The 27,674-nt window shown below is 56.4% G+C and overlaps 2 protein-coding genes across 17 annotated transcripts in view; one reads left to right on the forward strand and one right to left on the reverse strand.

Annotated features, from left to right (window-relative positions):
- PLEKHG3 (pleckstrin homology and RhoGEF domain containing G3) overlaps positions 1–18,493 on the forward strand; it is a 61,895-nt gene extending 43,402 nt beyond the window's left edge. For 5 of the 12 annotated variants that reach the window (XM_070513784.1, XM_070513789.1, XM_070513786.1 and 2 more), the window contains 17 exons: positions 3,354–3,740; positions 4,833–4,930; positions 6,118–6,187; positions 6,501–6,547; positions 6,652–6,802; positions 6,897–7,028; positions 7,295–7,477; positions 7,695–7,787; positions 8,052–8,138; positions 8,366–8,399; positions 8,733–8,831; positions 11,518–11,556; positions 12,007–12,026; positions 12,524–12,892; positions 13,392–13,505; positions 15,236–16,631; positions 17,113–18,493. In XM_070513784.1, the coding sequence (XP_070369885.1) occupies positions 3,354–3,740; positions 4,833–4,930; positions 6,118–6,187; positions 6,501–6,547; positions 6,652–6,802; positions 6,897–7,028; positions 7,295–7,477; positions 7,695–7,787; positions 8,052–8,138; positions 8,366–8,399; positions 8,733–8,831; positions 11,518–11,556; positions 12,007–12,026; positions 12,524–12,892; positions 13,392–13,505; positions 15,236–16,631; positions 17,113–17,849 (4,056 nt within the window). In that variant the 3' untranslated portion in view covers positions 17,850–18,493. The remainder of the gene's footprint in view (positions 1–3,353; positions 3,741–4,832; positions 4,931–6,117; positions 6,188–6,500; positions 6,548–6,651; positions 6,803–6,896; positions 7,029–7,294; positions 7,478–7,694; positions 7,788–8,051; positions 8,139–8,365; positions 8,400–8,732; positions 8,832–11,517; positions 11,557–12,006; positions 12,027–12,523; positions 12,893–13,391; positions 13,506–15,235; positions 16,632–17,112) is intronic. The other 7 variants (XM_070513785.1, XM_070513787.1, XM_070513793.1 and 4 more) reach the window with 2 other exon arrangements.
- A 1,657-nt stretch (positions 18,494–20,150) lies between these two features.
- Positions 20,151–27,674, reverse strand: part of SPTB (spectrin beta, erythrocytic) — a 114,082-nt gene continuing 106,558 nt past the window's right edge. For 4 of the 5 annotated variants that reach the window (XM_070513783.1, XM_044773758.2, XM_044773759.2 and 1 more), the window contains 4 exons: positions 26,224–26,519; positions 23,535–23,708; positions 23,233–23,275; positions 20,151–23,088 (listed from right to left, as the gene is read on the reverse strand). In XM_070513783.1, coding sequence (XP_070369884.1) covers positions 22,921–23,088; positions 23,233–23,275; positions 23,535–23,708; positions 26,224–26,519 — 681 coding nt within the window. In that variant the 3' untranslated portion in view covers positions 20,151–22,920. The remainder of the gene's footprint in view (positions 23,089–23,232; positions 23,276–23,534; positions 23,709–26,223; positions 26,520–27,674) is intronic. The other variant, XM_014862605.3, reaches the window with a different exon arrangement.

Here is a 27,674-nt window from a genome sequence, read left to right on the forward strand (position 1 = left end):
TGGGTGTGGTGTCTCCTTTCCGTCACTGTCACATGGTGTCTGCTCACAGACCCATGTGTACTCTGTCTGTTTGCTCTTTGTCCTTCCTTCCTTTTCTGGGTCTCTCCGTTCTTTTCCGGTGAGTCCTCCTTCCTGGGAGAAAGAACCTTGTGATCCTGCTCTCCTGGTCACTGAGGAATGACAGTCCAAAACCAGTGACTTCATGCCTTTTCCTTCTCTCTGACCTGTGATCTTTTGACCTGGAATTTACATTTTACCATTTTGTTCCAACAGGAGGGTAAATGGTCAAAGGTCACATAGTAGCAGGTCTAGAAATAGCTGTTAAGGAATCTTAAGTCTCAGTCCTTTTCCTCCTTTGGCCTTCGTTGGGTAAATGAAGTGTCATGCTAAAAGCTCTAATCTTTCAAGTCTTAATATGTCCCCTATGGCTTATGCTGAGGCAAACCCATGGCATCCAGGGCCGTGACTAATCCTTTGCCTGTGGCCCTGGCTGGTGTGAAATCCATTAGGGAGGCAAGGGCAGGGGAGCGTGGACACTGGAGCCTCAGTGCCTGAATTCAGATCCAGGCTCTACCATGTGCTGCTCCCGTAGCCTCAGTTTCTGCACCTGTGAAATGGGGATAGTCGTAGTCCCCACCTCATAGAGCTGTTCTGAGATAGAAGTGGCTTGTTCTGTCTATAGCACTTAGGAGATTTTAGCTGTTGGCCATTACGCTTTGTTTTAGCCCCAGGAGGATTTGGGCATGGGCACTACTTTGAAAATGTGAGCTTGGTTTGCGGGCAGATGGCTATGTTCAACTAGAGAAAATTTCTCCAGGTAGAAAAGATGCTTTAGTTTCTGGGCTCAAAGTGTGCTTATGTTGCCACCCTATGGCAATGGGGTCCCCAAAGAGTGACCAGAGGTACTCTTTAGAGATAAATCACCCTGAGGGTGTGTGTGTCCGGGGTGGGGGGTGGGGGGGGGGGCTGTGACTAATCCTTTACTTTAAGGCTGTGAGCTGGCCAGCTGTGAAATCCATTTGGGACTTGGGCCTTTTCCATTTAGCGTCCCCAGAGGGGCTGACTGAACCCCGGTCTGATCTGGGAAAGGTCTTAGGCCGTAAGTCCCTGCCCCATTGTTCCAGCTGGGGCTGACAGGCAAGGAGTGGGGACGGGTAGGCAGGGGAGGAGTGCCTGACTGTGCCATGTGCATTAAAGGACACCAGAGTCCCCCAGGGCTGGGGGTTGAGGGCTGGGGTCTAGTCTGGGTCTTTGTTTCTCCCCGTGCTGTAATGACATGGTGCCCTCCTGGTGGCTGTTCTGTAGAACGGCGTAGCTGATTAATTGTAAAGGCTATTCCCAGGAGGGAGGAAGAACTGTGCTGTGCTTCCCAGGGGCTCTCCTCTCAGATGCTCAGAGTTTCACGATGATCCTGTTAATTAATTCTCCTTGTGTTTTGCCTGGGAGGGAGGGAAGGAGGGAGAACACAGGACTGGCCCCAGTGCTGCCACTGTGTCCTCACCTGCAAACTGAGAGGCTCATGTAGAGCACTGTGGAGGTGACCCCCCAGCTGGGACCCGCAGTGACAGAGCTGTGCTTGAGAGAGTCCTCGCTGGGTTAGCTTGGATTGGTAAATAGCTCTCTGCTTCTGACTTGGAGCTCAGTAGAAGCATCAGCTGGTCACCATCAGTATCCATTTGCCAGATCACCCTTGACTAACTTACAGTCTAGGGCAAGGGCTCTCAAACTTGCCACAGTCTCACACAATGAGTGCTACAACAGGGGTAGCCCTGGGGTGCTATGTGTACATAGAAGGGACCCCCTAGGTACAGTTTTCAGGGAGGTTTCTAGAACAGGAGTATGTTCTAATCTAAGACCCGAGAGTTGGGCAAAAGTGACATAGGTTGGGGTGGTATGGCATGGGGTGAGTGGGGAGGAAACAACATCCAGGCAGAGAAAACATTTGCAAAGCCAGAGCCCAGGGGTGCTGGCACAGGTAGGGGCACTGGTGCCAGGTTGGGGCAGAGGCACAGAAAACCAGGGGGCAGATTCAAGGCTATGGAGTGATGGCACCTTCTAGATCTTTCTCATAGCTCTAGCCTGTGGTCCAGTAGCTTCTGAGCTCTGGAACTAGAGGGAAGGCTTTGGGTCAGTGGAGGTGAGAGGGTTGCTCTGGAACTGTTTTTCCTGTGGAAGCAGCAATCAGATGTACATTCTGGAAAGTGGTGTTGGTGAGTTCTGTCCTCTGTGTGGGGGTGGAGTGTCCCTGTCCTTCCCTGACTTGTTGCTCCAGGCAGCCCTACCTGTGAGCTGCACCATCTGCTCAGGGAATAAAGTCCACCTGAGGCTGTGTTTGCCTCACCTGGGAGCAGTTTCCTGCTTGTCGTGCTGAGGGGAGCTTAGGGACACTCACCGGTGGCTCAGCCCTGGGGAATTTCCTGTGCCCTAGGAGCCGGGCTGAGTCAGGGGCCTGTACCAGATGCCGGGGTGGGGCAGGGCTAATACGGCTCAGCCTTTGTACCATCTCCTCTGCCTTCCCTGTCAGTAGCCAGGTGTCTGGTTCCTGGTGAAGCCACTTATGCTCAAGAGATTTTGCAATTCCTGGGGAGAATCTTAGTCTCTGGCATGTGTGTTGTTCAAGATCATAAGAGGCAGATGTCTGCCTGTCCTTGTCTGGTGACCCCCGCACAGGCCCTGACAGATGGGCACTTGGGAAGTGCTTTTGACAGCTACCATTCTCATCATTGTTCTGATGGTTCGTGGAGCCCTTGCCCTGTGGCAGGCACTATGCTCAGAGCCGTCCCTGCAGCAGGTGGCTGCCTCCTGGAGGACACAGCCCTGCAGTGGATGGTGGGGAGCGGAGGCCCTGAGAGGCGTTGTTCTTCGCGGGTACAGGGAGGCTGGGCTTGGGATTGCATCAGAAGGCGCCCCTGACCCCGGGCTGGCGGAGCTGTCCTCTAGGCTCTTCTAGGGTCTTGGGTTTCTGAGCCCTTTATGATTTCAGGATGTGATCTACTTCCCTCCACCCTGGGAAAGATGGAGGCGGAGCTGCGGAAGTCAGGAAGGAGTGTTACTTGGGTATCCTTGTTGACACTCACAGCGTCTCAGGGAAGGGATCTCAGAGTTGTTTTATTTAATTATGGTGAAATACACATAACATACAACTTAAATTTTAACCATTTTTAAGTGTCCAGTTCAGTGGCATTAAGTCCATTCGCTGTTGTGTATCCATCCACAGAATTTTAATTATCTGCAAAACTCAAACTCTGTGTTATTTAACAGTAACTCCCCATTCCCTCCTTGCCCAGCCCCTGACAACCCCCCCTTTTACTTTCTGTTTCTGTGAGGTTTGACCCCTTCTCTCTCCTGCCCAGAATCTCACCAGGGTGCCCGAGCCAGGCAGCGATGCCAGGATGCCCGTCTCTGCCTCCCTCCGCCAGGATGGCAGCCAGGAGCGGCCGGTGAGCCTGAGCTCCAGCACCTCCTCGTCGGGCTCCTCCCGTGACAGCCGCGGCGCCATGGAGGAGCCCAATGCCTCCGAGGCTGCAGCCGAGAACGGGGCGGGCTCCCCACGCGGCCGGCATCCCCCCAACAGCAACAACAACTCCAGCGGCTGGCTGAACAGGAGGGGGCCCCTGTCCCCATTCAACAGCCGGGCGGCTGCAGCGCCTGCGCACAAGCTCAGCTACCTGGGCCGAGTGGTGCGGGAGATCGTGGAAACGGAGCGCATGTACGTGCAGGACCTGCGCAGCATCGTTGAGGTGAGGCCCGCTGTCCCTACTGCCACTGCGGGGCTGCATGGCTGAGCTTGCGAGGGGCTGGTCGCTGGCGTCAAGTGGCCCAGCTCTCTCGCATAAACCTACTTCCACCCTGGAGGAGAGTTCTCCCAGACATCTGTCTCAGAAGGTCTGCTTCCCCTGGAGTGGTGGGGAGGTCTCAGGTCTCCTGCCCTGGGGAACTGCTGGCTGCTCACACGGCCTGAGGACTTCGGGTCACATCTGCAGCTTGGGCCAGCAGAACTTCCTGCAGATCGCCGGGGAGTAGGTGCCCTGGATAGGGAAGGGATGGGACTACTGTGCTCAGCGCAGACTGAACACGGGACCCCGCCCGGCTGCGCCCAGATCCCTGCTCTGTTGCTTTTGGCTGTGGGGCCTCGGGTAGGTAGGTAAGCCTCTGAGCCTCAGGATCCTCACCTGTAAAATGATGCACCTATCTCCCAGGGCGGGGTGGGTGACGTGTTTCACGCTGTGCAGGGCACACGGGCATGTACTGAGGGAGCCCTCTGCCCCACTGCAATGGAGATGCCTGCCCTTTCTAGGGCTGCCCTAACAAATTACAAAACTGCATGGCTTAAGACACACAAATTTCTTCTCTCAGTTTAGGAGGCCAGAAGTCTGAAGTTAAGTGTTGACAGGGTTGGTTCCTTCTGGAAGCTCTGAGGGAGAATGCGTTCCATGCCCGTCTCCCAGCTTCTGGTGGTTGCCCACAGTCTTTGGTGTTCCTTGGTCTATAGCTGCATCACCCCAATCTCTGCCTCCACTTTCACATGTCTTTTCTGTGTCTCTCTGTGTCCTCTCCTCTTATAAAGACACCAGTCACATTGGATATCATCTCGATATCCTTAACTAGTTATACCTGCAAGGACCCTATTTGCAAATAAGGTCACATTCTGAGGTTCTGAGTGGACGTTAATTTCAGAGGGGGTACTATCTAAGCCAGTATAGTAGATAATGTCTGTGAAATCATGTCATAGCTGTGAAATGCGGTACAAAACGAGATGTGGTCAGGGAGGTGGGCAGGGGCGTAGGATGGTGCCAGGTGGGGCCAGGCTCTGACCGCCTCTCTCCGTGCAGGACTACCTCCTGAAGATCATCGACACACCCGGGCTGCTGAAGCCAGAACAAGTCAGTGCCCTCTTTGGGAACATAGAAAACATCTACGCACTGAACAGGTGTGTGAGTGGGCCTGACATGTGCCATGTTCTGCCTGTGAAGTCCATCTTGGGGCCCGGGGGAGCCCTGAATGTCCCTGGTCTTATAGGCTGTGACATGTGGGCCCAGGGCCTGATCTCTGAGGGTGCAGAGAGGCGGTTCCTCCCTGTACAACCGTATAGTTAGCACTTGCAGGAGAGGGCACCAGTTGGGTCCACGTGCCCTGGGGCACATGTGCTTCCTGTCAGATGGGGGAGATAATTTGAGGCCATGTGCTTGAGGCCATGTGTGTGTTGGGTCCAGCCTGGGCCAGCACCCTCTCAGGGGACCGCTGGACCTTGCACCTGATGTACTTCCCTCTGGGTGGCCCCTTAGTTCCTGTCATCTTCATCCTCCACTTGCATCTCTCTTAATTTCTTCTCCACCTTCCCACTGACCCCACGGGAAGTCAGGGCTCCTTGGAGATGATGTGACCCATTAGGGGTGGTACAAACCAGGCAAGAGGCAATGGGGGAGACAGAGCAAGGCCTGGCGAGGGGCTGCCTCAGGGTGGAGGGGCTCCTCTGGGGCCCGGGTGTGCTGCCTGGGCCCACAGACTCCCCAGGGAAAGGGCACTGGTTGGAAGGAACAGAGTTTGAGGGGATATCATTGATAGGAAGAATCTTACCCCAGGCCTTTCAACAAGGCAGAGGAACCTCCTGCCGTGCGAGCCAGAGAAGTCCGGGAGGGCAGGCCAGGCCAGGTGAGACTTAGGCTGATGGTGGGGGTTGAGAAAAGAGGAGGCAGGGGGAAGCACCACTTCTAGGGGTTTCTGTAGTGCCCCCGTCTATGAACAAGGGTGCAGGACTTACCCTGTCTCTCACCCTTTCCCTCATCCTTCTGAACTGGGGCTTTGGTTCCTTTGTGAATCCCCTCTCCGTCCTCTTCGCCCTTTAATCTCTGCTTTTGTGTGTTTGACTCCTTCTGCCTGCAGAGGAGCTGTGTGCCCTCCCGAGGTGGGTACTGGTGTTTCCTCCCTCTCCCCTTGCTGAGCACAGCATGTGGTTGCTGACATGGCAGGGCTCACCCTGAGGGTGGAAGCCCCACTCTTTGGCGTGACACCAGGGCTGGCTGTGTGTCTGGGCACCAGGAGCTTGGGGAGGGGGTGTGTTGCTGGCCATAGAGGCTGAGTCATCTGGGGTCTGATGAGCACTCTCCCCTCACCCAGCCAGCTACTCAGAGACCTGGACAGCTGCAATAGTGACCCCGTGGCTGTGGCCAGCTGCTTTGTGGAAAGGGTAAGAAGGGCTGAGTCCTTGCCCCCTTGTCCTGCCTTGCTGGCTCAGAGGGACAGAAACTCCCAGCTTAAGAGGACATCTGAGTGCTGGGGACCCCTTTCCAGGGGAAGTGCCAAGCACCCTGCTTCAAATGAGAAGGGCGTTCTGGGGTGGAGCCAGGGGCTGCTGGGGAGATGGGATGTCCTACACAGGTGGGCACAAAGATGCAGCTGCAGACACTCGGGGGAGAGGGGCAGAGTGTGCTCCGGGGGCCAGGAGCCTGTCTTTGGTATAACCCAGTCAACTGAAGTCACTATTTTTGGTCTCTTCTTAGAGCCAGGAGTTTGATATCTACACCCAGTACTGCAACAACTACCCCAAGTGAGTAATTGGGTGGAGAGGGGTGGCAGAGCCATTGGTGAGTCTGGAGAACCCATCGCCCCATCCAGGCCTCCCTAGTCAGTGACAGCCCCTTCCGCCCGCAGCTCGGTGGCAGCCCTGACGGAGTGCATGCGGGACAAGCAGCAGGCTAAGTTCTTCCGGGACCGGCAAGAGCTGCTGCAGCACTCACTGCCCTTGGGCTCCTACCTGCTGAAGCCTGTGCAGCGCATCCTCAAGTACCACCTGCTGCTCCAGGTAGCCCAAGGGGCCTCCCGAGTATGTAGGTGGTGGGGGAGGGGGGTGTTCAGGGCCCTTGAGCCTGGGTTCCCTATGCCTGTATTCCACACAGGAAATTGCAAAACATTTTGATGAAGAAGAGGATGGCTTTGAGGTGGTAGAGGATGCCATTGACACCATGACCTGTGTGGCCTGGTACATCAACGACATGAAGAGGAGGCACGAGCATGCAGTCCGGCTCCAGGTGCTCCGGGGCTGGTGGCTGGAGGGACACACAGGGGTGATCGGCAGGGGCCATGGGGCTTGGGAGAGGGAGTGTGGCTGCCTTGCTGTGTTGAGCTCAGGGGTGGTGGCTGTGTGGGGCGGGCTTCTCTGGAGGGACCCTTGTGACAGCATGTCCCTGGGGGACCTAGGTGGTGGCTGGGTCTACGGGAGCCTCCTGAGGCCCCATGCGGTCCCTGTAGGGTCATGAGCAGCCTGACCCTGGGGGTCGGGACTTCTCTGCTGCAGGAGATTCAGTCGCTGCTTATCAACTGGAAGGGGCCAGACCTGACCATCTATGGGGAGCTCGTCCTGGAGGGCACGTTCCGTGTACACCGCGTGCGCAACGAGAGGACCTTCTTCCTCTTTGACAAAGCGCTGCTTATCACCAAGAAGCGGGGCGATCACTTTGTCTACAAGGGTCACATCCCGGTAACCAGGCTGCTGCCGTCTCCTCTGCCCTCTTCCCTCTGTCCCTCCCTCCCAGTGGCCCAGGCCCCTCTCCTGGCCCTCTTCATCGGCCCCCGGTCAATGTGGATGCAACTCCATCCTTCGAGAGTACTCTCCCTGCCACCCCAGATGGTCTCAAGGGCTGGAACCCCTGCCCTGGGTACCGCCCAGTCTTGACTGCTCTCCCCCTCTGCCCCAGTGCTCCTCCCTAATGCTGATTGAAAGCACCAGAGATTCCCTGTGCTTCACCGTCACCCACTACAAGCACAGCAAGCAGCAGTACAGCATCCAGGTGAGGAGCAGGTGGGATGCTTGGGCTGGGGACAGAACCTCCTCCTCCACTTGCTTAGCTGTGTGAACCTCAGGTCTCTCTCTGGAAGGTCGGGATCCTGATGGACATCCCTTTAGGCTTGTGCTAAGGAGTCAAGGTGTCCTCACAGGGCCCCAGCACAGCCCCTCCTTCCCCCTCTGCCCACCTTGGCGGAAGCATGGTCCCCCCGGATTGCTTCGGGCCTGTGATAGTAACCCTGGCTCCCTCTCTCTTGGGTCCTTCCAGGCCAAAACAGTGGAGGAGAAACGGAGCTGGACTCACCACATCAAGAGGCTCATCCTGGAGAATCACCATACCACCATCCCCCAGAAGGTGAGTGCCAGGGTGCCACGGCCGGACTCCTGATGGGGCGCAGGGAGCCAGTGTCCCTCAGAGGCAGCTCCAGGGTACCACTGGGGCCTCACCTTCTGGACCTTGGATCCACTGGACAGCAGGGGTCAGTTCAGAGGATGCCATGGGCCTCAGTGCAGCTCTGTGGGGTGTCCCAGTGCAGCAAGAGTGAGTCCCATAGTAACTAGGTGGGTTTCCTTTCCTTCCAGGCCAAGGAAGCCATCCTGGAAATGGATTCCTACTGTAAGTGGAGCCTTTCTGCCTGCTTTGTCCATAATTGTGCACATCTCTGCATCAGGCTGCCTTCTGGGGAAGCTTTGCCTGATACTTATATTCTGGGGAGCAGGGAGGATGGAGAGGCTCCTATTGTCAAGGGCTGGGGGTCTACTGCAAGACTAGGGGCATGATGCTGCACAGTGGGACTCTGTGCCTGAAGCTCTGATGGAAGAGGAGGGAGCTCTGGAGGCTTCTGGCCCCTGGAGCTGGGGTGGTGGGAGAGGTGCGGTCAGCAGTGGGCAGTGTCTAGGCCAAGGCTGGTGGTTACCCCAAAGGCCTGATTGTCTCTCCTGGGTGCAGATCCCAATCGGTACCGGCATAGCCCAGAGCGGCTGAAGAAGGCTTGGTCCTCCCAGGATGAGGTGTCTACCCACATGCAGCAGGGCCGCCGGCAGTCAGGTAAGGGCAGGGCTCTGTGGGCAGGAGGTCTCTTCACAGGACTCTTGACCAGGCAGGAGATCATCTAGAGCCAGCATCTGGGCTGCCCTCACCTTTCCAGAAATCCTGGGAAAGGGCAGGAGGGAGATTGATGGGCGTGTGCGGGCCATCCTCTCTCTGTGCTCCTGCTGCCTCCACCAGCCACCTCTGGCCCTTATTGCCCACCAGGGACCCTAGGGGTGCTTGTTTGCTCAGGCCTTGGCACCCCTTCTTGGCTCCCCTGTGATCAAAACCTTCCTCCTTAGCCACTCGGAATACTGGGAGTCAGCCAGGAGTGATGCTCAGACATCATGGATGGTCCCCAGTCCAGTTCTGGAATAGAGAAGAGGCAGGACATGGGGGAAACGAGTTAGACGTCAAGTGGCACCAAATCCAGACGGGAAATATTTACTTTGGGTCTCAGGAAAGAGTTCCATTTTCCTCTTCTGGGTTTTTGTCCATGCCTGGGCCTGCTACCACGTACTTGGATTTATTGGAATGAATCGTCTATTGAAAAAGAGAAAACCTTGCTTTTATTCTTCTCTCCCGTGGTGACGAATGTGTGTGTTTTCACTCTGCCCTTCGTCTGAGGCCCAGGGACAGATTTAGCTTCAGCTGGGTACCTGCCAAATTCGCGAGATGGGAGTTGGGGTGAGAACTGCCTGAGAGTCCCCTGGAGAGAAAGGTTGTAGAGTGACCGGGAACAGTGCCCTTGCTTGGGTCTCCACAGTGTGTTGGTCTTTGGTTGGCCCTGACCTACGGGTCCCCAAAACGACAGTGTGGATTGACCTGTGGGCTTTGGTCTTCTGGAAGATGGAGCAGAGCGGTCTCTGGAAAGCGTCTGTGTTTTGTTTTGTTTGGTGTTGCTCTTGAACCCCAGGCCAACTTGCCATGGTCGCTCAAGTTTTACAGTGCCATGTGTTAAAAGGCCCAGATTGGGGGTGTTACTTGGTAAGTCTCCAGCCCTCTTTGTTTCCCTTCGTTTCCTTTCTTCTCCTCGAATTCTCCTCTTCTCTCTCTAACATTCCCCCTTAATTTGCCATAGCTTTGAGTTGGAAACTCCTGGCCCGGTGAAGCATCCAGTCAGTGACGGTGGTGGAGGTGGTAATAGCAGGACCACCTGTGCTAACAGCAGCAGCTCAGCCACAGCTGTCAGAGAGCTCGGGAAATGGGCCATCTTAGAGCTAAAGTTTCCACATGGCTGCGATTTTAGCACGGAAACACTAAAAGAGTTGGGTTTTGTTTTCATGTTTTAGTTTTAACCATTATGAAACAGACATCTTTCTAAAATGTGCTTCATACTCCTGAGCCTTTTAAAATGAGGATGCTGACCACAGCTGAACTTGTCCTCTTCTAGCGTCGGTACATCACATCCCTGTGCCGTGTGACCTGGGGGAGGAGGGGCTGGGGGTTGCCATAGAGACAGCTGCCTTTGAGGTGTTGTGTCTGTCTTTCCTGAAGAGTGTTGGTTCTCATTGGCCTTGACGTGCTTGCCTGGTCGCCCTTCTTCCCCCTTCTATCTGTGAGAGATCAGTTGACTGAACTTGTGAGAAATGTGTGTAAAAGCAGGCCAGGAAGTTGCTGAGAGGGAGGACGCAGCCCCCTACAGGCGCGTGAGTGTGCGCTCTCAGCCGTCCACTCTGCCTCTGGGCTTTCCTGCTTCTGCTTCCAGAGAGCTGATGGGCCGCTAGTGCGCTAAATGGCTAAGTCAGTGCTCCTGTCGTTATTTGTCACTGACTAAATATTCTTGATTACCAGTTTTAAAATGAAGGAGTAGAGCATTTTATATTTCTCACTTTAAAAACAATTGGATGTTTACTTATACTGATGCAGATAGAGAGAGAGAGAGAGTGTGTGTGTACACGCACATGTTAGTAGAAAATAGTTCTTCAATATGCTCCTCTGCCCGGGAACAGCTAAGAGACCTCAATAGACTTTCTTTCTGGCTCCATGTCTATAGTGGGCCTCCCACTTAATGCCAGTTGGTCAAGGGCCGTATGGGCTAAGGCCCAGGCTCTGTAGAGAGGGCTCTTGAGACAATATCCTCGTATCCTTGCCTCCCTGTCTCAGGCCTGTCCCCAGAAAGGCTGGGGTACAAGGTGGTGACACCATCAGCCTAATGGATGTGTTTTGTATCCTGTCCCCAGAGCCTCATCAGCCCCTGTACAGCCGGGCAACACTCCCCAGCAGGCAGCGAGGCCTCGTAGTGCCAGGCCTTAAGGGCCGCAGAAAGTCGGGTGCGACCTCTGCTTTCCAGCCCGGTGCTGTCAGGGGGCTTGGTGTTAGGTGTAGCTAATGTGCTGATGTGCTCTTGTGGCGAGGGTGGGGCTTGAGGTGGCACCAGGGACCTCCAGAGACCAGAGACGTGGCTAGTTGGTCTCAAGGGGGCAGCGTGGGGCTCTGGCTACAGAATCGAGGGCCCTGGGTACCGTGTGCTAATGCGGGGATGGCGGGCAGTGCTGCTCCTGGGGGATGGCCGGCAGGGGCTGGCGGGAGTGGCCTGGGCCCTGTGGGGTAGATGCTAGGGCAGCCTCGCTGAGGCCCTAGGGCTGCAGGGGCCACGCCGGAGTGGACTTTGAGCTGGTGATGGGCTGGTGGTGCTTTGAGCGTGGGATCAGGGCCAGGAATGGCCTGCGCTGACTCTGCCCATTCTCTTTTTCCTCCTCAGAGCCAACCAGACACCTGCTCAGGCAACTCAGTGAGAAAGGTGAGTGGGAGGGCTGGACAGCTGTTCCCGGGGAGCTCTAGAGTGCAGGCAGGAAGGGAAAACAGTAACCCTCGGGTGGAGGTGTCGAGGACACTTTAGAGGGGACTCTGCCTCTATTCGTCCCTGGAACTGGGCCTCACCCCTTGCTAAATGGGGAGGGGGCTTGAACCTTCCCCAACACACATGCCTCACACCCTGTCCTTGGATAACAGCAGGAGTGAGTGACAGGCACAGGCCTGTGCTGTTCTGCTTCCCAGCTCCTGTTCTGTCGGTCATTCCTTTAAAAGCCCGGGAGACTGGGTGAGGGTTCTAGGAGTAGGAGCCCCCGTGAGGCCTTTTCCGGGGGGCTCTGGGCCTCAGGCCTCTGTAAAGAGGCTCCTCCTTCTGCTTACTGATCTCTCTTCCCCTTCCTCTCGCCCATGTGCTGGGACCTGGTGGTGGTGGCTGCAGCCAGAGCAGCGGGAATGAAGGTAAGGCCAGTGGATGGAGGGGATTGGCTGGACAAGGTGGGTGGGACTGCCTGGTCAGACCCCTGCCCCTTCAGCCCCCATTGTCTTTTCATTCATTTAACAAATAGTTATCAAGTGCCTACTGTGTACTGGATTCTGTCATCAGGGTCACAGAGTTGAATAAGCTGTGGCCCTTGCCCCAGGGACCCTTCTGTACCCTTTTCCCAGAACACCACCGTGGTGGTGGCCTGCCCGGCCTGGATCCTCCCTCATTTCTCCCGCTCTCTGGGGCAGGCAGGCCTCCCTGGGTCTGGGTTCCTGACCAGGCACCAGTCCCAGCTTTCCCAGGTCCCAGCTTCCCACCTTGAGAACCCCCGTCCTCACTGGGCCCCAGTGGAGACCAGGGGTTGGTGTCTAGATGTGGCTTTCTCTGTGAAGCCTCCCACCCCCAACCGCTGGCAGGAGGAGAGGGGGGTTTCCCAGAGGCCAGTCACGAGGGGATCTTGTGCTCTGAACAGCATGCGGGCAGTGCCGGCACTCTCCTGGACTTTGGGCAGCCCGCCCATCCTCGGGGCCTGCAGCCGGAGGCTGAAGGGGCTGCCCAGGAGGAGCAGGAGGAAGAGGAGGAGGAGGTGGTGGAGGAGGAGGAGGAGGAGGAGGAGGAGGAGGAGGAGGAGGAGCAGGCCTTTCAGGTCTCTCTGGAGGACCTGGCAGGGCATGAAGGCAGCGAGAAGGGGGCCAGGCCGGAGCCCCCAGGCTCGGAGGAGGAGGAGGAGGAGAGCCTGGCAGTGGCGGAGCAGGTAGCCGACTTTGCCAGCTCCCTGCTGGCCGCCCTCCACTGCTGGCACTATCGGGCCAACGCTTTACTTTTCTCCCGGGGCGCTATGGTGAGGTGTCTCTTTGATCTCCCCTCCTCCTTGCATGTTCCCTGGCATGTGCATGCCCGTCCAATTGTCCCCTCCGCTGCCCTCCCCTCTCCTCTGTCCTTGTTCCTTTACTCCTACAACCAGCACTTCTTAATCCGTTGCTCACTGTCACACCCTGGTGAGCCCCTGGCATGCGCTGTTCCAGTACTGGACTCTAACCAGTATACTACTCGATCAGCATGACTAATGGAGTGGGAGTGGTGGAGAAGGTGGGAAGCCAGCACACAGAGGGGCTGGAAGGGTCTAGCAAGTTTACTTTTCCAAGGCTGCATGCCTGGCAGGGATTTCTGTGTCCCCACACCTGGCAGTTCAGGTTGACTCTGGAGTGGCTCACATCCAGGGCTAGCTCTTAGTGCAGCCCAGCCCCCTTGGGGCTCAGGAGGTGCTGCCCATGTGGGATGCAGAAGGGACCAGCTCCCAGTCGTCCCCGGAGCTGACGACTGCCCTCTACTTGCTGCAGGCAAAGGGGCGCAGGGAGTCTGAAGGCTCCAAGAGCTGCAGAAGCCCCAGCGGTCGCTCTCCAACCCGTGCTGAGAAGCGCATGAGCTTTGAGTCGGCCTCCTCCTTGCCAGAGGTGAGTGGCCAGCAGTGGAAGGGGATGGTGCAGAGGTGCCGGGAGCAGATCTTCAGGTCTGCAGGCAGGGCTTTCAGGTATGAGCTCTCCCTTTGGGCCTGTGGGGACAGGAATTCCCCGCTCCCAAGGACCCTCGTCCCTTCAGGAGGCCTGTCTGGCCTATGGGCACATCGGAGCAGACGGCCCTTTCTGTGGATTAGAAGAAGGTCCCCTTCCTTTGCGTAGTCTCCCTTGCCAAGGGGCACAGTTAGTGGCAGTGGCCAGATTTTAGATCCCCTTGCTGCCTTGTGGAGGCATAAGGCCCTGCCCCTGCCAGCACGCCAGACTTTCAGATCATGCCTGTGCCCGCCTGAGCAAAGGGGCAGGGTGGTGATGTCTACTGGACACCTCCTACATGTCTGATGGTTTATTTCTTCCTTCCATTCCCTGCAACGGCTTTACCAGGGAGAATATGCCTGACATCAGGCAGCTCCTGAGGGGCAGAGCTGAGTTCACACTTGGGTCTGTGACTCAGATGCCCACCTTCCTCTTCCTGCCACCCGACACTGCCTGTGGGTCGTGTGGAACAGAGTCCTTTGCTTTCTCAAAGGTACAAGAGAAAGTTCATGAGGCCTAGACCACAGGGTGGGCCTCGCAGCCAGGACAAGACTGAGAAACCTGATGACATTGGATAAGAGTCTGACGTCCAATGATAATAGAATGTGAGCTACATGTGCAACTTTGAATTTTCTAGTAGCCATGTTAAAAAATTATTTAACCCAGTATATCTAAACTATTATCATTTCAACATGTGATCAATATAAAAAGCTACTAATGAGATGTTTTATACTTTTTTCTAATGAGGTTTTTGCAGTCTGGTGTGCATTTTACCCTTACAACTGTTCTCAGTTGGACTAGCCACTTTTCAGGTGCTTGGAAGCCACGTGTGGTGGTGGCTACTATGTTGGACAGTGCAGGCCGAGGTCGTGGGTCCTGCTCTGCACATTCTAGACTAGAATACTCAGAGTCAGCTCTGACTCCTCAGAGCACGGAGGGTTGGCTCTTGTCTTCTCTCTAAAGACCCCTCTGGAAAGTTGCCTATGCTGGCCAGTTTTATGGGTTAAATGACCTTCAAGGTGGTCAAGAGGGAGTTCTCAGATTTGCTTCCTTCCTCGCCCAACTCCTGGGCACATGCAGAGTCGTGCACAGGGCCGGAGGCTGGCTGGTAGGAGCCAAATCCCCAACTTTGCCCTGACAGGATTCTAGCATGTGGTCCCATCGCCCTCTGGACCCTGATCCATGCAGGAGGCCCTGGCCCCTCCAGGAAGTTGGAGTGGCCTCTCATGTTGCTCAGGCCTGGGTTTGAACCCAGAACAACCCCCATGTGGGAAGCCTCTAGGGCTTTAGGGAGCTGCCACTCCATCAGGCAGGGGAGTCCTGGTGCCACACCTGTGCCTGGTGTGTATGTTCCCACCTTGTCCCTATAGCTCCCAGGCTGCCATTGACAGGTGCCACTACTCTACTCCATCCTAGGGACATGGGCCCAGCACCCCAGCTGCAGGGTGACTCAGGGACATCATCACGCTCTTCTCCCTGAGCTCCTGTTGCCCACTCTTGAGTTGAGCTCATTGGTTGCATTCGGTCCTAAACCACAGCCCTCTCACTAGACTTTGAGCAGGCTGTGCTGCCCCTCATCCCCTCATCCATCATGAGGGAGGTTTTTGGCTCATGAGCTGTCTGTGCTGTCCCAGGTTGAGCCAGACCCTGAGTCTGGGACAGAGCAGGAGGTGTTTGCCACTGTGGAAGGTCCCAGCACCGAGGAGATGCCCTCAGACTCAGAGTCTCCAGGAGTCCTGGATGCACAGCTTGACGTCCATCAGGAGCTGCTGGGGCTGGACCACCCAGGTGGCATAGTGGACTTCGTGGTGGCTGAGAGCACTGAGGACCTTAAGGCCCTGAGCAGTGAGGAGGAGGAGGAGGAAATGGGGGCTGCCCAGGAGCCCGAGAGCCTCCTGCCCCCCTCTGTGTTGGACCAGGCCAGTGTCATTGCTGAGCGGTTTGTCAGCAGCTTCTCTCGGCGGAGCAGCCTGGCGCTGGAGGACAGCAAGTCAAGTGGCTTCGGGACCCCGAGACTCACCAGCCGGAGCAGCAGTGTGCTCAGCCTAGAGGGCAGCGAGAAGGGCCTGGCCCGAGGTGGTAGCACCTCAGACCCCCTCGGCTCTCAGCTCCCCCAGGAAGTGGACACTACTGTGGGGGCGGCCATGGAGAGTGGCCCTTCTGTCAATGGGACACAGCCCCCAAGCCCAGGCTGCCCAGTGGAGCCAGACAAGTCTTCCTGCAAGAAGAAGGAATCTATGCTCTCCACCCGAGACCGGCTGTTGCTGGACAAAATCAAGAGCTACTACGAAAACGCAGAGCATCATGATGCGGGTTTTAGCATCCGGCGCCGGGAGAGCCTTTCCTACATCCCCAAAGGGCTGGTGAGAAACTCTGTCTCCAGGTTCAACAGCCTTCCCAAGCCGGACCCAGAGCCAGTGGCTCCGCTGGGCCACAAGAGACAGGCAGGCTCCCGGCCGGCTTCGTGGGCCCTGTTTGACCTCCCAGGACCAGGCGAGGCGGGCGCTGGGGAGCCAGCTCCTATCACAGATGCTGAGTTCCGCCCATCTTCGGAAATTGTTAAGATCTGGGAGGGAATGGAGTCTTCTGGGGGGAGCCCTCGGAAGGGGCCAGGCCAAGGCCAGGCCAATGGCTTTGACCTGCACGAGCCACTCTTCATCCTGGAGGAGCATGAGCTGGGGGCCATCACCGAGGAGTCAGCCACTGCCTCACCGGAGAGTGTCTCCCCGACTGAGCGGCCCAGCCCGGCCCACCTGGCGCGGGAGCTGAAGGAGCTGGTGAAGGAGCTGAGCAATGGCACCCAGGGGGAGCTGGTGGCCCCATTGCACCCCCGCATTGTGCAGCTCTCCCACGTGATGGACAGCCGCGTGAGCGAGCGAGTCAAGAACAAAGTCTACCAGCTGGCCCGCCAGTACAGTCTCCGGATCAAGAGCAAGTCAGTGACGGCCAGACCGCCACTGCAGTGGGAGAAGGCGGCTGCCACCGTTCCCCGCCTGCAGGAGGAGGCTGGAGCGCCGTCAGGTGGCTCAGGTACAGTGATGGGGGCAGGGGGTGGGCCCTTCCCTCAAATCTGGGGCAGAAGAGCCTTTTAGGAGCCAGTTGGCTCCTGTGGGAAAGTGACCCCTAAGAAACCAAAGAGAGGGCTGGACCCCACACTGAGGGCGGGGGTGTGCCCTGGCAGCTGGTCTAATGCCCCAAGGCCGAGCGTGCAGCCTGGCTGAGCCCTTCCTGTGGAGCAGAGGCCTCGGAGGAAGCGTGGCCATGTGCCCCTCTTTTCCAGGATAGCAGAAGCTCTCATCTCTTCCTTTGACTCCCGTTGTCTCCCTTTGTCCCCCGCCTTTTCTTCATTCTTCCTGTTTCCTTTTGATAAACGGGGCCGTGGATGGTCAATGAGATTTCTCTTCCGTCACACCCCAAATCCCACCCACCACCTTGCCTGGAAAGTGAATGGGAGACAGTCGAGCCCGCCCCGCTCCCGCCCAGTGATTCAGGCCGCTCTCTCTCCTCACAGGTAGGAGAAAGCCGGTGCTGTCCCTCCTCAACCCCGAGCAGCTGACGACAGGCCAGGAGCCCAGCCCGCCCAAGCCCTGCTCTGCCGGGGGGACGTCGCCACGGCGCTTCTCCTGCAGCCCCTCTGCTGCCAGCCCAAGGACCCCCTCCTCTGGTGTCCGGCCCTCCTCGAGAAGCCCCCTCAGCCCCTTCAATACTGAGACCTTCCACTGGCCTGACGTGCGGGAGCTCTGCTCCAAGTACGCCTCCTACGACGAGGCACTCCAGGCTGAGGGCAGCCGGCCCCGCGGCCCGCCCGTCTACCGCAGCCGCTCGGTGCCCGAGAGCATAGTGGAGCCGCCTCTGCCGGGCAGGGCGGGCCGCTGCAGCAGCCTGAGCTCCCAGAGGGCCCGCGCAGGCCTGGAGGCCGCCCAGCCGCAGCCTCCTGGGGCGCTGCCCCCAGGCGGGCCGGCCGGAGAGGGGGCCCTGTACGTGACCGCAGACCTCACCCTGGACAACAACCGGCGGGTGATTGTCATGGAGAAGGGGCCCCTGCCCCAGCCCCCTGTGGGGCTGGAGGACGGCGGTGGGCACGGACCAAGCCTGCCAGCGGCCAGGGTGGGGCAGGGCCAGGATTTCCAGGAGTCTGCAGAGTATCGGCCAAAGGAAGAGGGTCCCAGGGACCCAGCGGACCCCAGCCAGCAGGGGAGAGTGAGAAACCTGCGGGAGAAATTCCAGGCCTTGAACTCCGTAGGTTGACTCTGAGTCCTGGGGGACAGAGGAGCCGTGCTGGGGACAGAGAGGACCTGGCATGCTTCCCACCCGGGCGCCCACCAGCCCTTGGAGGCTGTTCGCCCTGCTCTCCTGGGAGGGATGTGCCGGTGTGCTCGGCGTGCCTTCCCTGCTGTCTGTGAGTGCCTGGGCACCGCCCTGGGCTCCCGGCGACTTTCCACAGGCCCAGGCGAGCCCTCCCTTCCTCTGAGGCCAGTGTGGCCACTTCCCTTGTATATAGTTTTTCTCTTGTAAGAAGCCAAATATTTAAGCTCGCCTCTTCCCAGGGAGAGAAGGCCTTGCTCAGGCCTCCGGCGTCTCCCGACCACTGCCAGACCGAGGTCCCCACCCAGCGGGGACGCAGGAGGGGGCCTGGGGAGGCTTTGCTCTCTGACTGTGCCTCTTCGGATCCAGGAGGAATGAGGCGTATAATTTATTGCTTTCCATTCTGTGGTATGTTAGTGTGCGCATGTGCGTATGTGTGCTTCTGTTGTTGATACCCCTCCCGGGAAGAATGTAATAGACTCAGTGTAGGTACTTTTTTGGGTTGTCTTGCTGACCTTGTGGTTGTCGCTAATGTACACACATTTCATTACTTGCCAATGGTGCAATAACCACTGCTGACCAACCGCCCTGTGTGTGGCCTCCTTCCTGGGGTCTGGCAGGGCTGGGGAGAGTTGACCGTGTCCAGGGATGTCTTAGGGAAGGCAGGACATGGCTGCTGTTGCTTCCACATTTACTCATTTGTCGTCTGTGCTCACGAAGCCTAAGGCAACCCAGGTGCTCGTGGGGGAGGCTGGGGCATCAGGAGGTGTGGGAGGGAACTTGTTCTCTGCTATTTCTACTCCCAGGGACTTCTCTACCCTCAGCCTGGTGTCCTGTCTGGGATGGGGTGGGGGGAGCTCCATGCCAGCCTTTAGCTCTTTTCCCCAAGGGCCAAAGTTGGACTGAAAAAAAGGGGGAAGGGTGAATGGAACATTTTTCTAATAGGCAGAAGTCTCCAGTGTCTGGTGCCTTTTACTCTTCTCTCCCTCTCTAGTTCCCAGGAGACGTCAGGAGGCAAGGATTCTAAACTTGGAGTCTAGAAATGTCTTAAGGTGGCTGCAATATTGAGTGAGGAGTAGAGGTGCATTTTTTCTGGGACGGATCCTCAGTTTTCATCCCATTCTCAATAGTGTCTTTGATTCATAGGGGGTAGGAATACCTCTCTTTTTGTTTGTTTGGGTTTTCTGCTCTTTCTCCTGGGTGGACCAGCCTTGTTTCACCCCGTCTCTTCTGGCTGGGGCCTGGAGGAGTGCAGCTGCGGGACTAGGTGGCAGAGCTGTCCTACAGGTGGACCCACATGTCTGCTGGGTCAGGGCCATGCGAGTCTTCTGACCTGGGGGCACGGACTCAACCTGAAGATAGGTCCACTGAGTCTGGTGAGGTCAAGGGAGGATCGGAGGCACTTGGAGGCCTCTTCTGAGCAGAAGGAGACAGCAGAGCCAGCCTCTGTTCCGCCAGCTGCCCTGAATGTTCTGTGGCCATGTCCAGAGTCCCTGAGGAGAGAGCTGGCTCCCAGGCACGTCTCGAGTTACAACACTGAGGAACCACAAACGCACTGGAGTGAGAGTCCAGAGACCCAGCTTCTGGTCCTAGCCCTGCCATTAACTAGCTGGGTCACCTAAACGCTTGCTTTGTCCTCATCTATAAATTGAAGGAGATGGATGAGTCACTGCTTCTCAAACTGCTTGACTCAGACTCTTTGGGGGGTGGGGCCTGGGAAGTGGCAGTGAACACCTCCCCTGGGTGATCCTTACACAACCACCTAGGTGTGTCTGAGAACCTTGGACCAGCTCAGTGGTTCTCACTGACTGCCCGTTAGAAAGAATCATCAGGGCCTCAAGGGAACCTTTCAAAAAAATGGCGATGCTTAGATTCTATCCAGCACGACCAACTGACATTGCCCCTCGGGAGATGAATCCCAGGCGTGGGGATTCTGGGGATTCTGATGTCCACTGAGGCCCGAGCTCTCCGTCCTGAGCTCCGTGGGAAAAGGCCTGCGGCAGGCCTTCAAGATGGCTAACTACATGAAAGAGCAAGCTTTCCCAGGGTCTCAGCTGAGACGTGGGGCCTGGGTGCTGGCAGACAGGTCCTGTGAGACTCCTGCGGACAAGCCAGAGAGTCTGGCTGGCCTTCTGTCTCTGTGGTGGTCCTGTGAGCACAGATTCCCTCCTTGCTCGCTCAACTAGCCTTCCTTGGCCTAGTTCAAAGGGAAACAAGGCTAGTGGAATAAGAAACTGAGAGAAATATGTAGCGTTATTGATTTATTAGAAAAACTAGTAACTGGGTTTCCTCTGGTTGGTGGAAGCACATTTGAGCAGGTGGAGGACAGGCCCGGCCGGCCCCAGGGCCAGCCCCAGATTGCATGGTCTGTGCCCTACAGAGTTGCAGTCCTCTGCAGCCACCTCCTCCCTTGCATCCTCCCTGAGCTTGCTTGTCCAAGGGACTGAGCCCTGTGGTCCTCTGGATCTCTGCTCCCTCCACTGAAGGGAGGTGGGAGAGCCAGGACCAGCCTCGGGGACCCCAGTTGCCCTCCAATAGGCAGGAAGGAGGAGTGGCGGGGTGGGGAAGCAGAGCCTTCCACAGGCTGCCTGTTATGGGTGCTGGAGGCGGTGGGAAGCCCATGGACCCTCCACACCCACCTCAGCCAGAGTGAGTTGAGGCCAGGGGACAAAGGGGAAGGGGAGAGGGAAGGACTGCCTGACCATGCCCAGAAGGAGCTTCCTCTAAACTGCCCTGGGGAGGAAGTCTGGTATGCTGGTGTGGACTGGAGCTGTGTCGGCCTGTTTGGGAATACTGCTGCAGACTGCAAAATAGAAAATGTAAGGAGGACAAAGAGAAACTTTGGCAGAGCACTTAGCCCCCGTGTGGCACAGAGTCTCCCCACGTTGGGCGCCTGTGGTCTCAGTCCGGTTGGTTGAGCGTCTTGGGGCCTGTGTGATGGGGGGGCGGGGGGATGCATGGGGAGCTGGCAACAGGTAGTGGGTCACATGCAGCTGGCTGCCCTTGCCCAGCCCAGGGCCCTGGCTTGGGGAAATCCTAACTCTTCCTTTGGGCCCTTTCATTCTTGGGTCTGTGGAGTTGCTGGAAAGTCCTCACTTCGGGTGCAACTTTGGCACACATGGAGGGGAGAGGGTGGCCCCTTGTCCCTTGGCTCCCTAAAGCCTGGCCTAGCGGAACAGTTGAGGGAGACACCTGCGACCGTTTGCTCTTCAGCAAGGACCGTACTATCTACCCTGGAGCAGGACATGCCCTCGGATGCATCAAAGGCCTTCTTTATTGCCTGGTGAGGACAGTCACCTCACTGCCCCTTTGGTTTCCCCAGGTCTAGAAAGAGGCTGGTGAATAGTATACACTACATTCCCTGTAGGTGCAAAGAGGGCCGTAGGGTTAGATGCAGAGGCTAAATGAAGACCCTGGCTCCAGAGGTGGGACCACCTGATCTGGGGGTGTCAGGCTCCATTGGAGAAAAATGGTTCTCGTCTCCAGGAGTTGGCTTCACCTTGACGTGGGTTGACCTCCGAGCTGAGCCTGCGCTAAGGGCTCCTTGGAAGGCCTAGTAACTCTGGATGCCTACCGCTGTGGTTTCTTTTGGAGCCTCACCACTTCCCGAGGAATCACCTCAGTGTGCCTACGGCTCCCTCTCATGGGAAGGTGATGGGAAGAGCAACTGCAGGCCTCAGGGACCTTTATGGTCTCCCCAGGGGAAAATGTCTGCCACCCCAACTTGACCCCTTTTGGACCTAACCCCAGTTAAGATGCTGAGCTGGAGCTGTATTGCATTCAGAGTGGTGGGGGAAGATCCTTGTGGAACAAATGGTCGCTTCCCTCCAGAATTCTGGCCGCAGTAGCATGGGGAAGCCTGTCCCTGGGGATAGAGGTTGCAGGGCCCCTTTTGGATGTGCTTGGGGCTGGGGGGTGGTACATGTCTGAAGACCTCTGTACCCATGTGATCCGCACCCCTCCTCCCCCATACCCAAGGCCAAGACCTTCAGGAGAAGCTGATCAAGGGGTGCCACACCTTCATGGCTCTGGCCCCGGCATTGTTCCAGCTGTCCAGGAGTTGTGTTACATGGGTGGCAATAGCTAGATGTGGCCACGTTTGCCACTCCAAGGTGGCAGGTCATAAACTTTGCTATTTGTCCAGCCAGTACCCTCAGATGGTACCAGCTACAGACAGGATGCCTTTGGCATTTGGCTTTGGGAGGTTTTACTCCAGGTGCTGGGGTATCCATCTTGCATCTAGGGGTCCACTGTCTCCCTAAGGGGTCCTGGGTCCAAGTCGGCTATTGCTGGTTTGGCTGCTCTTGGGAGTAGGGGAGGGTCCCAGAGTGGAGAGGCAGAGCCTTGGGCAGTGTGACCTGCTACCTCCTTCAGGTCTGGGCCCTGAGCTCTGACGGTAGTTTTAAAAGAGGCGGCTGAGAGCTTACTGATCCTTCTACCACCTGTGGTGGGAGCAAAGGGGTGCCAGAGGCCCCTTGCAGTTAGGACCCACTGATGGTGGACGGTGCACCTCCCCCCCCATTTTTTTGGTGAGTGGAGGAGGGAGGAAAGGACGTGGTGCCCCCTGAGGTGAGAGCCCCAGTTCTAAGGAAGCCCAGTGGAGAGGAGGCCTGTTGTGTCCCCTCAGTCCCCGGCAGCCCCTGGCCCAGAGCTAGGTATCTGTGGGCCCACCTGAAGGCTCCTTCCTCATGCCCCTAAGCGGCAGGTCAGGCATTTCCAGTGTCCTCTTCCCTTTCCCTTTCCCTGGCTGTGGCCAAGAGGAAGGTGACCCCAAGCAAGACTTGCTTTGGGAGTGGACAGCGTCTGAGGAACCCCATCTTTTCCTCCAGCCTTTAGGGGGTCTCGGACTGGCACGCCCTCGGCTCGGGAGGTGGGGCGGGGGAGAGGAGGGCATGTGTCCCGAGACCTTTCCTGCTCCGTCCCTGGGCCTGGCCTCTGTGGGGAGCGGAGGGGCGCAGGAAGCCGAGCTGCCTCCACATGCCTGCGCCCCGCCCCCCGTGGGCGCCGCGAGGAGCTACTTCTTTTTGGGGAAGAAGCTGAATCTCTTCTCCTTGTCCTTCTTGCCAAGGCTGGCGTCAGGACCGGCGAGGGAGGGCAGGGGGAGGCTCTGTGCCTTGACGCGGATGCTCTGCGACTCGTTGATGGCTGTGCTCACACCCTGCAGCCAGGACAGCATCTCCTCCTGCAGGGCGGGAAGGTCAGGGCCCCTCAAAGGATGGGGACCCCTGGGACTGCCTGTTCTGGGGGAGCCTTGAGATCAGGTGGCTTGGGTATCCTCCACCAGCCCCTTTGTTGGTACGGTCTGGGCTCGGACTCTTACACTTACCTCATCCTTGCCATGGAAGAGCCACTCGCTGCCATTGCTCAGCCTAGGGGGACAAAGGGTCTCCTGTCATGTGGCCACCTCTGGAGCCCTCTGCCTGAACACAGGGCTGGCTCTGATCCCACAGCCTCCTAAGCCCCCAGAAGCCCAGCACCTTCTGAGAAAGGTAAAAATCTGGACCATCGGCCTGTTTGATTTGAAAAATCCCTGAGGAGAAACCCAGGCCTGGAGCTGGTTCTTTGTAATGGGCCACTAATGCCAAATCCAGCCCCCAGGGAAGGGGCGGTGCACAGGAGGGGCCTCACCTCAGCTTGAAGACGTGCTTCTTCTTCTTGTAGTTGGCAGCAATCTCACAGATGGCATGTCTCAGGGCCAGGGGCTCCTCCCCATGGTAGGGCACCCCCAGGGCCAGGTTCTTGGCATCCTTGTAGAAGGTCAGTTCGCTGTTCCTGAGCACACAGTACAGGTTGTTCCAGGACCTGCAAAGATGCAGACAGGCAGGTCACCCACAGTCCTGATACAGCATCTCTGTAATCAATTCCTATAGCTTTTCCATTTTTTCTATTCCATCATTTTTGCCTGATAAATAGTAACACATTTTACTGTAAAAAAAAAAAAATTGGAAATTAAAATCATCTGCATGTAATTTCACTACCAAAAGTTAACTATTATTAACATTTTATGTATTTCTAGTCTCTTTTCTATTCACATATTCACATTTATAGCTAAAATTGGATTACACTATATAATCCATTTTTGTCTTGCTTTTAAGCTCAATACCATATCATGAGTATCCTGATATCCTCAAATATTTCTTGAAAATAATTTTGAATAGCTATATGGTATCCTATCATATACATACGTACTCCCTTTATTGGTGGACCTTATAATACTGGAAAATTTATCCACAATTTTTTTTTTTAAAGAAAGATTGGCCCTGAGCTAACATCTGTTGCCAGTGTGGTTTTTTCTCCCTTCTTCTCCCCAAAGCCCCCCAGTATGTAGTTGTATATTCTAGTTGTAGGTCCTTCTAGCTCTGCTATGTGGGACACCACCACTCCAAGGCTTGATGAATGGTGCTAGGTCCATACCCAGGATCCAAACTGGCGAAATCCTGGGCCGCCGAAGTGGAACGTATGAACTTAACCACTCGGCCGTGGGGCCAGCCCCTACCCACAATTTAAATAGCTATGTGATAAACATTCTTGTGCATAAATTTGCCTATAATTCTGATCTTACCTTGAGATCCATTTCTAGAAGTAGAATTATTGAGTCTAAGACCAACAGTGTAAACTTAACTTTTCAAAGATTTCCACAGCATTAGCATATTAGATTCTCACTACAGAGCTGTGAAGTGAATGGAGCAGGGTTTTGTTTTGGTGGTTGTTTTTTGTTCTGTTGCTGCTATATGCCCTGTGTACTGTACTAGCACTTTATTTATTTATTTATTTATTTAAAGATTGGCACCTGAGCTAACATCTGTTGCCAATCTTTTTTTTTTTCTTCTCCCTGCCAAAGACCCCCGATACATAGTTGTGTATTTTTAGTTGTGGGTCCTTCTAGTGGTGGCATGTGGGACACTGCCTCAGCATGGCCTGATGAGCAGTGCCATGTCCGCGCCCAGGATCCGAACCAGTGAAACCCCAGGCAGCCAAAGTGGAGCTCGTGAACTTCACCACTGGGCCACAGAGCTGGCCCCTGTACTAGCACTTTTTAAAGAAACACATTTGTGCAAATCACGGCTCATCTCAACTGCTACGTTTGTGGAGAACAAGAAGCTCATAAGCTGATGTGCGCTGACGTGACTCCTTCACTGACAAATGGGAAGCACATTGCACTTTCACAGTAATGAACGCTGAGGACCATTAAACTTCTCTTCCTCCTCCGTCTCCCTTCTCCCTCCCTCTCTTTTGAGGGCAGGCAGGTGGAGAACCAGTAGGGCACACAGGGAGGAGGACTGGAAGGTCAACAGAGAACATGACCCTACAAAGCCGGCTGCAGAGCCATTTTACAAAGCCCAGCTCGGGGTCCTTCCTCCAGCCCTCACCACCACCTTTGAGCTCGAGTAAGGTGGTTGCTAAGAAGGAGCAGGTCTTGGAGTTAAAATCCTGCCTTGGACAAATGACTTAACCTCTCTGAGAGTCTATTTCCCCGTCTGCAAAATGGAACCTCAATATCACGGGGTGGTTGTGAAGACTGTATGAGTCCTAACAATGCCTGGCCCATAGCAGGTGCTCAGTAAATGCTAGTTTCCCTATCCTGGTAGATTCTCCTTATAAGTAATAAACCCCTTTGGGTTGCTGGGCCCCCGAATTCATTTTTGGAATTTCAGATAGCTTTGTTGTGTCCCCCAGGACAGGCTCTGTGTGCTGCCAGTTGGCCTGGGAATATGGCTGCCCTGTTTTCCTGGGACCCTGGACTGCTGCCTGAGGCATCCCTGGGTGGACTGAACCCAAGGACACGACTGTCTCAGGGTCAGGGAAGGACACAGCTTCTGAACGAATTCCTCAGGGTCATAGAGTCACCTATGACAGCTCTGGGAGGGGCTTCCAGAAGGCATCTACAGGAACCCCTCCTCTCCTATTTTACAGCTGGGGAACCTGAGGCCCAGGTTGGTTAAAAAGTGAGAGTTGATTAAGGATGTGTTGTTAGTGCCGAGACCTACCTGTCTGTTACCCAGCCCTGGATAATAACAACTTCACTAGTTCCTGCTCCGCCCTGGGCGTGCTGTCTGTACTGAAGGGGCTCTTATCATCCCCATTTCACAAATCGAGAAACCAACTTAGGCTGAATCACTTGTACAGGTCATGGGATTTGAACTCAGGACCAGAAGTGAAGCTAGGCTTTTCCCATCACGCCAAGTAGCCCTGGGCTGGCCCAGACCAGAGGCAGAGGGCACCCTCCCCCGCACAGAGCCATGTTGCCTAGGCTCTGTTGATGGAGAAGCCCCTAGGACCGCCCACCCCTCCCAACTGGGGCCCCTCGCCCACACACCTGTTGGATGCCTTCTTGTTGGGCCCCTCCAGGTCATGCTTGCGGCCCAGGTAGCCCTCCATCTGCACGCTGTGCCCGTGGTCCCGTTGGGCTGGCAGCGTCGTAGGCTCGTCGCCCTCGCTCAGAGGTGTGTCCAGGACCTTAAAGAGGGGCTCAGTGGCGGGCCTCTCATCCCCACCGGATTTCTCCTCCGGCCCTTCCTCCTGCTGCCCTGGGGGGGGTGGCGGCTGCAGGTCCTGAGGCCACTGCCTCTCTTCTTTCCCCTGCTCAGGGGCATATGGGAGGAGCACACCTTGCTGAGGGTTCAGACCCAGGGATGGCTGCTCAGCAGAACTGGGAAGTCAGCAGGCCCCCCACCCCCCCCCCCCCAGCCTGGTTCCCTTCTGCCTCGTGGCCCACCCTGGCTCTCGCTCGACTTGCCCGCTTCCCTAGACTCTGCCCGTATCTCTGCTCCATTCCCACCTCCCCCTCCAATCTAACACAGCAACAGAAGGTTCTGAGAGTGAGCTGAAGGGGCCCCAGTGAGATCTCCTGGGGTGGCAGGTTCAAATGCTGCTGGCAGAGCCCTGGCAGAACCCTGCACGGCTCCAGGCCCCAGCTCTGCTTCAGCCAGATGCTCTAACTCCAACTGAGTTACACGTGGGCTCTGGCAGGCTTTCATATGAAGAAAGGTTCTGCTGCTAAGACAGATTGAAAACACACTTGTGCTAGGGTGTTGAATGGGAACTCTTCTGTCACCTTCCAATTGTGTTTAAAGCCTCTGTTCAAGCTAGGGCTGTGCAAGCTAAGGAGACCAGGCCCTAAGTCGGCCCCACCACCTTATAAAGGGAGACCCAGACCCTCCCAGCACCCCGGGGGAAGGCTGTGGCTTTGCCCTCCCTGCACCTCCCTGTGGAGGGCACGTGCTCCTGGCCCCGCCCAAGGCAAGTGAGGGGCCTACAGTCGAGCCATGCATGGTATGTCAGGAGCCCACGAGAAAGGAAGCAGACCTCCCCTTCCCCAGCTGGGCACCTCCTATGCAGACACCATGCTGATCTGCCCTTGTGTCTAATGCAGCAGAAGAAAGAGAGGACCGATCCAGGCAGCCAGCCTCCCACCGCTAGGTGGGGCAGGAAGGGATAAGTGTATAACCATCTGGCCAGAACCCCGCCCCAAAGGCCTGACTGCTGGGGACCTTACAGCATCAGTGGGAGGGGTCCTGTAGACCCCCAGGCAGGTCACACCTGGATGCCTGAAGGATGAAAGGCATCGACAGCTCAGGAGGACCAGAGCCACCTCAGCCAGTAAAGAGACACTGCCCCTTTTTCTACTCCCTACTCCCTGCCCCAACAACTGAAGATGGAGGCCCAGAAGAATGCCGGGGAGGGTCAAAAGAGACCATGTGCTCTCCATTGTGGGTCCTTCAGACCACGGGTCAGACCTCAAGTAGAGACGTGGAGGATGCAGGTACC

This window comes from Equus asinus, chromosome 7 (assembly GCF_041296235.1).
Source record: "Equus asinus isolate D_3611 breed Donkey chromosome 7, EquAss-T2T_v2, whole genome shotgun sequence".
In the NCBI taxonomy this organism is placed as follows: Eukaryota; Metazoa; Chordata; class Mammalia; order Perissodactyla; family Equidae; genus Equus; species Equus asinus.